The 12,078-nt window shown below is 38.0% G+C and overlaps 1 protein-coding gene across 8 annotated transcripts in view; it reads right to left on the bottom strand.

Moving 5' to 3' along the window:
• The window catches only part of LTBP1 (latent transforming growth factor beta binding protein 1), a 379,724-nt gene that overhangs the window by 86,088 nt on the left and 281,558 nt on the right, over positions 1 to 12,078 (bottom strand). For 7 of the 8 annotated variants that reach the window (XM_048843595.2, XM_048843599.2, XM_048843598.2 and 4 more), the window contains 4 exons: positions 10,746 to 10,868; positions 8,421 to 8,543; positions 5,198 to 5,320; positions 2,101 to 2,226 (listed from right to left, as the gene is read on the bottom strand). In XM_048843595.2, coding sequence (XP_048699552.1) covers positions 2,101 to 2,226; positions 5,198 to 5,320; positions 8,421 to 8,543; positions 10,746 to 10,868 — 495 coding nt within the window. The remainder of the gene's footprint in view (positions 1 to 2,100; positions 2,227 to 5,197; positions 5,321 to 8,420; positions 8,544 to 10,745; positions 10,869 to 12,078) is intronic. The other variant, XM_075127005.1, reaches the window with a different exon arrangement.

Raw genomic sequence — 12,078 nt, 5'->3', positions numbered from 1 at the left:
ATTAATTACTGAGCACTGACAAGATGGTTGATGCCATATCAGTTCTAAATATTTGACTCCAATCTCTTCATGGTAGTACAGCAATGTCCCATTGCCAACAGCATGTTTGGCTTTATTAGTTATTACTACAGCAGGTATATGCTAGACAAAAATTACTTCAATTTTCCTCCCGATATATCTTTCACAAGGTGGGGGGAATGAATACAGTAACCACGCAGGACGTCTCCACATGCCCTCTCCATTGCAGAGAAGGTCTTTGTACCAGCCCTGAGTAGACTGATGGGGTGAGGTTTATAGAGGTGGCACCATATGTAAATAAATTTACATGGGTTAATTGGCCTCCAACAAACTAACATTTGGAGTGGAGAAGCTGGTTGGGTGTCTGAAGTCCATCTCCCCTAATTTCCAACACAAAGCTGCTTATAACTCTATCCAGTATTTCTGCTATTCATGAATTCTCTAGAATTGCTTCTCAAGATGCCTGCTGGTTTTTTTGTGTGTGTTTGTTTCCATTGTTTAATTTTGGTTTTATTCCTCTTGAATCGTTGATATATATTTCACAATATTTCTGGATTGAATAGTCCATGTATCTCTATGAATGACCATTCTTAATCTGGTTAGTGGAACTTTTACTTCTTACTTTGTTGATGGCAAAAATTATGTGTTTTCTGTGTATTACGGATCATAAATCTCTTTTTTAAAATTTACCCAAAGGTCGGTAGAGCAGCACTACTGGCAAGTGTGTGCTTTCAATCAGCAACAGGACACTTTCTTATGTTGGAGCCAAACAAAAACCCCAAGTGCACCTCATCTGCAAACTTTCCATGCCTGTGGTTGAGGTTTCTCACCATTGTTATTACTGGAACTGTTTTTACTACCATTTTTGAAAAAGATCTATATATGTGTGTGTGTGTGCGTGCATGTGAAAAGGGGGAGGGAGAAAAAGAGGGGGAATGTATGAGTTTGGTTTAAAATTGAAAATTCTAATTTGAAGAGCTATTTATTTGTAGCTCTGACAAAAAATTTAAAAATGTCTAAAACACTAAGACAGAATTTTAAAATAGCCTCATGCAAAAAGAAATTAACCATGATTGCCAGTTTGATTTATTTCTACTGCAGGAATATTTCCTTCATGTCTGTATTTTTAAACATATTACAAACAGGGTTTTAATGTTTCAAATAGAGCCATCAGAACATTAAAAAATTAAGTTAAGGTTTTACTGCTAAAATATTTGAGAAGCCCTAAATTAAAGGTGCCTAAACTTTGTAGCAATAATGGTCACACTTAAAACTTGCCAGGAGTCTGAATACCCCCTCTAATTTATGTGAATTTTGTGACCAATTCCCTCCTTCCACCCCCTCAAGGGGATTTTAAAATAAAGAAAATTTTTTCCAGCTATGAATAGTTTTTTCACTTTACAGCTGTGTGTCTTTTTGCTTCTCCCTCACCTTTTCCCATTTCTTTATTCCATTCTCTCTCTCTCTCCTTCCATTTGCAATTAAATCCCCCACACATTGCAGTTTAATTTATTAAACATTATAAAGCATTAAGGTTGCACAGTTAGTCACCAAAAGACAAGAAAAGCAGAAGTTAAGTTTCTAACCTTCACTCAGTCTTGCTGCTTGTTCTGTACGTTTCATACTATACATTTTATGACATGAACAGTAATATTAAGCTACATGTTTTCCAGAAAAACAAGAATATAAAACACCATATACTTTATGTGCAAGGTTGCTATATTAATGTTGCTTTTGGAATCTTACAGCCAAATTGTGACCACCTTATTTACCCAACTAGTTCCATACAATCAATGGGATCACTTAAATGAGTAAGAATCTGGCCTTTAATTTTTGCATTTCTTAACTTCTTGTGACGAACTATGCACATTCAATATTGCATTAGCAAAGCATTTAATATTTAGTTCTCTAGATTCTCTTTAAAAAATTTAACACAGCTTTAGGTGCTTCAAATGAGGAAGAAGACAACTTTTATGTTGTTTGAAAAGTTTTTAGCAACATAAGCTCTTAAACTACATTAAATCCTTACTGTGGCATATGGCTACAGGGTGAAATTCACTATGGTATCACTACTCATCTCACCTTCACATGTTTGGCCATCTGTAGAAACTGAAAAGCCTTGTTCACAAATGCAGTGGAAAGAACCATCTGTATTTAGGCATTCCCCATGTGGCAAACAAAGTTCAGATCCTTCACATTCATCGATATCTGGAAAACACAGAGCAGAGTTGTAAAATGTTTTAAACTTCCCTCTCTAATATTACTTGTGAAGCGGATTCCAACATGCATTAGTGTTTGGCATATTGCCACAACCTATTTACATTGGTTAATGACGGTCAGTTAAACTGCCAAAATGTATGTGAGGAATGCTGATACCTGTTAGCAGAAGTGTGCTCCACTTGTCATACATGATCTGTTTTCAGCCATGGGTGAAAGTGCTAAATCAGTAAAAGTATGTTTACTAGAGTGAAGGGCCAGATTTTCTGTGGTGCTGAACAGAAGTTTGGCAGAGAGGGAGGGGGTGCCAGGAAGCCAGTAATTACACCACCCTGACCCCAAGCACAGGTTAGAGCAGCGTATGGAACTAACTTCCACCAGCTAAGCAGATTCTAAGGGCCAATATGTCAGCTAAGCACAGCCAGAGAGTACATTCTGGTCTAGCAATGCTCCCTTCACTTGACTCCCTACAATGCGGCTAAGAGGAGGATGGGGAGTGGTGCAGGGGCTAGCTACATCAGCTCTGCACTAGCTGACAACTCCCTTGTGTCAGAAGGAGAATTCTCAGATGGCCCACTCTGATTGCTTTCTGGACCCTCTGTGCTGCTCAAGTGGCACAAAAGGCCAGAACGCAGCCGAGATTTTAGTACAAGGTCTTGACAGCAGAGTTTGGAAGATTACATTTTGTTTCCAATAAGCTGATTTTCTACACACTGCAGCCAAAAAGCATCTTTAGAATTTGGGCATGTTCTCAAGATGTCAGTGCATACGGAGCAGTCAAGTACTGCTCAGTTTTTACAAGTAAAGATATTTTTTCTGCCTGCCTACCCTGCAAACTCAACCTGGAATTAGAAAATCAACTCTTTGTTCTTTCTGGATCAAGCATCATCAAAGATAAAAATTTCTGCAGCTTGAACTTAGTTAGTAATTCTGTTGATGATGCATGAGCCAGAATAGAAATCAACTCAATGTTCTGGAGCAGTGTTTCTCAACCCACAGCCCACGGGCTGACTGCAGCCCAATCAGCACACATCTGTGGCCCATGTGATATCCTCAGGGCCATACAGGTAGTATAAATATTCTTGTGTGAGTGAACCCACAGAACACATAGAAAGCTGTATATGCGGCCCACAATGTACATAGGTTGAGAACCCCTGTTCTGGAGTCTCACTGGCTGTGGAGCATAACTAGAGGTAAAAAGAAGTAATACATATTTTAGTTAGCAAAGTAAGCAGATGGTTGAATACATACAAGGATCAGGTCTGTTGATTAAGGTGGTGCCATTTATACATAGTCACTTTTCAGACTATAATTGTACTTTTAGATTTTGCTTTATAAAACACTCAAAAACATTCAGGTAAGTCACCCAAATAAGCCCCACCTTAAGGTCAACCACAAACTCTGAAACAACCTGACCCATCCATCAGAAAGGTTCTTCTGATCAGTAACCACAAAAAATATAGATCCTTACTCTTAACTAACGAGAGGCGGGTGTCTTTTGAAAGTATTGTGCAGGTTTCCTTTGAGGATGAGGAGTGTGATAGATTAGATAAAGATTGATTGCTTTGTGAAATGTGTGCACAGTGGGAGTTTAAATTCATTACTCTGCTAGACATTAAAAAACATGGACTGAACAGACACTGGATTTATGGCTTATTGCAACAATCTGTAACCCAACACTAACCCTTTTTTTAGGTCCTAGGACTGCAGAGGTGTTAACAGGCCACCCTTCCTTGAATGGTTCCTTAAATATGTGCTAGCTACTTTTGCTCAACAATCTATTACACCTTGCATTTTGCTGTGATGCTGGGAGTTCCTTTTCCCAGACCTGAAGAAGAGCTCTTTGTAGCTCCAAAGTTGGTCTCTCTCCGCAACAGAAGTTGGTTCAACAAATGATATTACCTCACCCACCTTGTCATTCTAATATCCTGTGACCAACATGGCTACAGTCAGTCGTAACTATACAGTTTTGCGTAGACTCTGGCCACCTTTATAGCCACCTTTACAGTCCATGGACACCAGCAATACCTATGCTTAATTATATATATAGCACAAACAACGAGGAGTCCTTGTGGCATCTTAGAGACTAACAAATGTATTTGGGCATAAGCTTTCGTGGGCTATAACCCACTTCATCAGATGCACGGAGTAAAAAGAGTAGGTAAGGTACAATATCTTTGGAAAGTAAGCTGTCCCTAGTTATAGGATAGGGATGTCTTAAAGCTGTTAGAAAAAATCTTGGAAACCAAAATAAATGCTTCCAAAGAAAATGGAAGGTTAATAGTGTTATGGGGGCAGAATTAAGGTTTTTTTATCTTAACCATGTATTTGCATGCTTTCAAATGTTTTGGAGTGTTTTCGCTAAATGGCACTTCATCTTCGGCTATCAAGACTTTCAAACATTTATGTTCTTTGAGAAAAAAAATTCAATAGTATTTTATCTGAAGGGATAAATCCTTTCAGCCTTAATCGCTGGCTAATAATTGTTTTGCCTGTGAATATTTATTGTCTCTGTCAAGTGGAACTATTAATTATAGCAAGATACAAAATAAATATACCTAATTGTGTAGTCTTATTTTTCATTTATTTTCTGGTTGTATTTTTTAAATAGTGTACTTACCAGATCTACAGCATTGATAAAAATGGTATAAAATGATTTGTTGTATTTTTCAGCACAACCTGTGCTATCAAAATAAATCTCTCTCAAGACTTGGGAAGACATAACAACTCTAACCTTATATTAGTTTATGAAGAATTCCTACCTCATGATAGGAAGGCTGAGACTATGCCTGTTGGAACAGTTTCTCAATGTATAGAGAAGCCTGCCTGTGGCACAGCAGATGATTGTTTATGGCAAGAAGAGAAGGGTAAGAAGGTGCTTGTAATCCTGTTGATTTGGGATTCTCTTTTATACTATAATTTAAAACATTCTTCAGATATCCCTAACCGAATTAGACTATACCTTGACATCCTCTGTTGGCCATCTGCTGGAAACCATCTGAACAAGTGCACTCATAAGAACCTTCAGTATTCATGCAGTTTCCTCTAAGACAAATATCACTGTCTTGAAGGCATTCATTAATGTCTGAAATCAAACCATTGCCAAAAATTAGACAATTTCAAAACTGAATAAACTCTTAAAAGTGACATATTTAATACTGGTATGTCAACTTGAGGTAACAGCTTATATTTACTACATTTAAATAAAAATAACAATTTTTAAATGTAGCGTGTGTCTAATTTCCCTGTCTACACATTCACAGCTCAGATTTTCCCCCTAATATTTCTCTTCAGTTAAAGTTTGAATTTGTACATTCTTAACAAGAATGCCCACACAATGTTGATTGTAAAGCTGACTGAGACAACTCCCTCCCTCTATACTCAAGAGACAATTCTACAAAATTCGCCCCCATTTCCATGGGAACTGTGGGACTATTGTACTACAAGCAACTACAATGGCTTAGAAACCTAAAACAGCTGCACATTTAGAAAACACAAACTCCACGGTGATGCAAATACAGATTCTGATGTACATACAACACAAACACTATGATGCTTCTGCAACATTAGTTCCATGACATGCAAACAATACAAACTAATTTACTGTCATTCAATAGGATGCTGAAGTCTCACTCAAAACAGTTTTTATAACTGAACACTGCCCAGATTATGTAATCTGTTCCACATGGACATGTAGGATTTTATACTTACTGCATAAATTGTATGAACTATGTTGCCTGGTTACCTTTTGTAAATTGAGTTGCATTCATGCTTTGGTACTTTCTGAACCTGTGTGTTTTGGACACTACTGGGCCACCATGCAAACTTTTATAAACTGGTAATGATATTAAGAATTCACACTCTGGTCCACATTGTCTGCAAATATAATTAAACATGGCTCCACTGAAGTCAATACAGCTATATCGATTTACACTAGTGGACTGATCCAAATCCCATATAGGCTTTGGGATACAGTCTCAACTGAGAATCAGGGCCTCAACCACTGTGAAATTAATATGATGGTAGCAGCTGAAATGATACACTGATAAATGAGAGGAAGCAATAAATCAGCTATTTTGTTATAGGAATATATAAAGAAGTGATTATAGCAAAAATGCTTACATTACATGGATACTATATAAACACCTTATTCCACTACTGCAAAGGAAGCCATTTAATGTTTTGTGATTGTGCCTCACTAGTTTTCAGGAAAAACAGAAAGTAAAAGAAAATAAAATAGAAAAAAAACAGTTTATAGGCTACAGGCAGATAGGATTTTCGTTGATACAGAAAATAAAGAGTTTTATGTGATGGTTTTTTTATTATTCTGACCTTTTATGCATGACTTTATAGCAGACCAAAATGATGCTGCCTTTTCCATTTGGACATGAACCCAACAAAAGAACATAAGGCTCTTTCTGAACTGATCTTTGAACAGTTTGGCTGAATGTGCACTCAGGCCAAGATATCACTGGGATTTAATCTTTTTTTTTTTTTAAAGAGCTTTCTTGCATATGTGAAAGTTCTTATTTCAGATAAAATTGCACTTAATGCTGATGACGTTATGCGAATTCTTGATAAACATATTTGATTTCACATGAATGTGTTTTATATTTATATCATATTTTCAACTGAAAAAAATGTTGGTTTATTTAAATGGTAATTTACTTTGACCGAGAGCAAGTGAAAAAATTGACTCCTTTGTCCTGAATAAATGCCAAACCCCACAAAAAGATAATGGTTTCTGCCAAATTCATTCTAAGTGAAAATTTATTAATCCTAACATACTACCCAAACCTCCCTTCTTCTATTGGAGACTAACCATTTTATTTGGGTATAAGCTTGTTCTAGCCCATGAAAGCTTATGCTCAAATAAATTTGTTAGTCTCTAAGGTGCCACAAGGACGCCTCGTTGTTTTTGCCTATACAGACTAACACGGCTACCACTCTGAAACCTTCTTCTATTGTAACTGTTCATAGTTCCTATGATCAGAATGCAAGAGCCCAAAGAAATAGAGATTTTTTTCTTTGATTTCTTAAAACATTGGATTCTATGAATTGCAAGAGAAGCTGGCATCCTCGTTTGTGAAGGGAAGATCCTGTGACTACCTACCTGCGCTACTCTTCCCCCACCAACAGAGGTACTGAATCACTGTGGAGATGGTATCTTCCTTTTTCTCTGCATGTCTTATTTGATTCTAGCCCCTGAACAGAATTTCCCAAAGCTCCTTCATGTGCAATCTTGTTCTATACATGAGACTTAAAGATCTAGGAGTTGTATGTGAAGAAGCACTGCGAAGACTCTGGCCCTCCTTGTGTCTGTGCCTATGTCAAAGTGCAACCATCTGAGGGCTTTTCTCTAAGATAACCCAGAACAACTGTTCTTGAAGCCTGGAGAGAGCCCCTTTGGACTGAAGGTTTTCTTGAGATGAAGCTCATATAAGAATGTCAGAAAGCAATGAGAATAAGCAAGGACAGAGAATATATCTGAATTAATTATTGAATTAGTTTGCTAATATCAGGACCGAAATCTTATTTGGGATATCACCAAAAGATAGGAAGAGCATTTCCTACAGCACAGCATATCTTCTTGCATTTTGCTATGTATTTTTTATTTATTCTGTTTTGTACAATTGTTGTGCAAATTGCACTTCTGAGACAGAGCAGGCTGCTAAGCTCCAGAAGGATTTACCTCTGGGGAAGGGCAGGTAACGTTTACACAGGACTCCACAGGAGCTAAGCCAGGCCACCCTGCCAGTGCTTCTGTTTGGGGTTGTGGTGGTTGGCTGCAGGCCCCCAAACCAGCCACAGAAGCAGCTGTAACCCAGACAGCCACGTAGGTGGACTTTCCATGATGGCAGAAGCATTTGTAACCAGGGATGAATACAGCCCTCTGTTTTAGAATTTGAGCAAGGAGGAGATTTCCTTATTCAAAAGAAACAATCAAATTATTCTCCTCGCCTTCCTCATGGAGCCATAGGTGCAGGTGACAGGAACTGTGTGTGTAAGAATACATGAGATATGGGGTGGTATAGATAGAGACCATCTATGGGATAGTAAAGAATTGAGAAGAGGAGGAGAAAAATCTATCTTCCTTTTCCATCCTCAGAAGTGGCTGTGCCTATGGTTAGAATACTCAGGATCTCATTGAAAAAATCCATAAGTAGTTTAAGTCACATACTTACCTTCACATTGGTCTCCCATAGATGATAATGTGTAACCTTGGCTACAAATACATCTGAAAGACCCATCTGTGTTTCTGCAATTCCCATTTGTGCAGAGATGATGTTGCTGGCATTCATCGATATCTATGAATGAAAAGAAAATATATATCTAAAAAAGAAAACAGTAATGCCGTGCTTCTGAAAATGCCTGTTTTTAAGCAGAAGGTATTCAACATCCCACTCAAACAAAACTGAAGAGTCAAAAGAAAATCACTCTTCTTTTGGTTTGGGTTACTAACAAATAAGTAAGTTCAAAATACTATTAGATGAAACCTCAGCCTAAGACTTCTCCTGCATTTAGGGTTCTCTCAATACCCATTTGTCCTTCATGAACACACACATGCTTTGCCTGAGGGCTTCTTTCACCTCCCACATAGCTAGCTGAGGTAATGAGCCAGCTGGCCCACTGAGTCAGCAAAACGCACAAAACAATTTCCAACAGAATCACCACCTTCTAACAGGGTGCGATTTTCAGGCAAACACTGGCAGGCTGTTTTTCTGTCAAATTTTACATAAAGATTAGATTTTCTTATTTAAACAGTTGCTCTATATTAGAATTAATCCTGTAACTATGATGAGTCAAATGTCTCTCTTTGCTACTATACCCACTGTAATTCCGCAGTGCTTAGAATGATCTCTTCAGTTCTCACAAACTTAAGTGGGGTCAGCCCAGGTCAACATTTGGATTTGGATAGGATACTCCAAATTGGATAGGACTCTGCAGGAAGTGGTATTGCTGATTCAGAAGGTAGCACATGTTTCTATGAGTCAGTACCAAACCATTACCCCAGAATGATGTTAGGGAGCCATGTATTACTGGAGCAGTGTGGTCTTTAATGCTTGTCTAAACTAGAAAAAAAAGGTGTTTTTTAAAAATTGCATTAGCTAACAAGTTTTAATTTGGTGGTGCTTAAAAATGTTTTAGCACCTAGTATTGACAGGCTTTAACTTCTTTAAAAAGATGTTAGCTGGTTATGGTCCACCCTAGGGGCGGGGGATCAAAATTGGTTTTGATTAAACAAAGATACCATTTCATATCTGTCAACAGCAATGTGATGTGCATGGATAGACCACTGTGAAACGATGTGGTGGATTCTCCATCACTTACAGTCTTTGATTCAAGCCTGGATGCCCCTCTAAAAGATATGGTATAGCTCAAAAAGAAGTGATGGACTTGATGCAGAAATTACTGGGGTGAGGTTCTTTGGACTGTGTTATACAGGAGGTCAGATAAGATAAACATAATGGTCCCTTTGGCTTTAACATTTATGAAGCTCCATTGACTTAATTGACTGGTTAGTGTCTAGAAACATGCATTACATTGCAGGATCAGGTCCTTATTTTAGAGGTGTGCATTTCAGGAAGGGCCAACTTTCCATGTATGCCTAGCTTGATAAATGTGTTTTTCCATAAAGGGTTCTGAGGACGTAGACTAGCTTTGCCTAAATATTTCCTCTAAACTCAGACTGTCTTGCCTCCTGAGCCACTCCTCCAAGCCCCTCAATCTTCCCCTAAAATTTGTTTAAGTTTGGCAGGAAATCTGAAATAAATTATCATTAGTATTATTCCTTTTACAATTGTACCAAGAAGTCCCATTGTCTTAGATATTGTATAAATGTGTCATAAAAAGATGATTGAGGGACAGATCCTCAGGTTACTTCCTGCTTCCACAGCAAGTCCCTAAAACAGCTACATGAGTTTATTTGTATTTGTTAGACTGTTAGAATGATACTTTTAGGGCTTGTCTACATTACCCGCTGGATCGACAGGCAGTGATTGATCCGCGGGGGTCGATTTATTGCGTCTAGTCTAGATGCAATAAATCGACCGCCGAGCACTCTCCCGTCGACTCCAGTACTCCACCAGGGCGAGAGGTGCAGGCAGAGTCAACAGGAGAGCATCAGCCGTAGACTTACCGCAGTGAAGACACCACAGTAAGTAGATCTAAGTATTATTCACGTAGCGGAAGTTGCGTAACTTAGATTGTTCCCCCCTCCCCAGTGTAGACCAGGCCTTTGATATCATAACATTTTATAATATATGTTACAAAGTATACAGAATGCACAACAAGGCCAAGTTAACACAGAAACTTTAGCTCTTGAATTTTCTGACTTGTTTAAATTTTAACTATGCAGGGCTTATGTTGTACATTTTGTTGTTTTGCATTAATAGTTATTTTGTAAAGCATTTGGGATCCTACTGGATGCAAAATGCTATAGACTCATCCTACTGGATGCAAAATGCTATAGACTCATGAATTATTCTGAGTTTTAGCCACATTCCTACCTTCACACTGGTCCCCTGCTGCAGATAGTTTATAACCTTGGCTACAAGTACATCTGAAAGATCCCTCGATGTTTTCACAATGTCCATTTGTACAGAGATTGCCATACTGACATTCATCTATATCTGTGAATACGAAGAAAGCACGAATATATATATGCGTTAGTTCCTATCACATTGTTACACGTTGTAAGGAGAGTGATCACTTTAGATAAGCTATTACCAGCAGGAGAGTGGGGTGGGAGGAGGTATTTTTTCATGCTTTGTGTATATAAAAAGATCTTCTACACTTTCCACAGTATGCATCCGATGAAGTGAGCTGTAGCTCATGAAAGCTTATGCTCAAATAAATTGGTTAGTCTCTAAGGTGCCACAAGTACTCCTTTTCCATCTACAAGGACTTTCAATAGAATGGTATTTAAATTTTGTGTGAACATGGATCCAATTAAATTGGGTTCTGACATGATTTGGTCAGCCATTGTGGACCAGCCAAAGTCTGTCCAAATCATATTTAAAAAACATAATCCAGTTTAGATTAGAACACTTTTTTTGTTAAAACACATGGATCTAAAATTTCTTGATCCCTGAACTGTATTCTACCCTAGGCTGGTAAACAGTTTTAAAGCACAGTTCTTACCATGAGTTAGCTATGCCCACACTATCCTTATCTACACTAATCTTTTCCCCCCCTTAATTTGCTCATTGTTGCTTACACCGGTGCAGCTTGAGTGCAGATCAGGTGTCACCAGGTGCTGGCATTTTTACTCCAGTATTCTACAAACTTACTCCTTGCAAGCATAGATAACACTGTTAAAAATGCAAGCGGTTGCCAGTGTCTTGCAAATACTAGCACCCCTCCCCCCCACACTGCTATTGTGGGAAACATTCAGGAAAAATGTCAAAACTTATTCTACCCAAAAATGTGGAGTGGAATTGGGTGGCTGAAATTTTCAACTGTTTGTTAATAACCAACCTGTCCCGATGACAATTTTTGAAGAAATATTTGACACAATAGGTAGCAACATCATTGCAAAAAATTGTATCATACAACTAAAAAGAAATGTAGAAGACATGATGAATATATTGAATTCAACTGGAAAATGACAGCTAGAGATAGATATTATATTGCTGATGCTGTTGAAATTTTGAAAGAACACCAGAAAACACTGCAGAAAGAGAGAACTAAAGACAAATTTAACTCACAGGCAGCGCAGAAACAGAGGGAGCAAGCACTTACTCCATTCTGTTATATATCACACAATGTTCTCAATCCAAATTACAAAATTAAGTGTCTAAATACAAATGATGGGGATGGCACTGTGACTTGGGCATCTGC

Source organism: Caretta caretta, chromosome 3 (genome assembly GCF_965140235.1).
Source record: "Caretta caretta isolate rCarCar2 chromosome 3, rCarCar1.hap1, whole genome shotgun sequence".
Lineage (NCBI taxonomy): Eukaryota > Metazoa > Chordata > Testudines > Cheloniidae > Caretta > Caretta caretta.
Note: the sequence above shows the minus strand (reverse complement) of the source record. Positions and strands in the feature narration are given on the sequence as shown.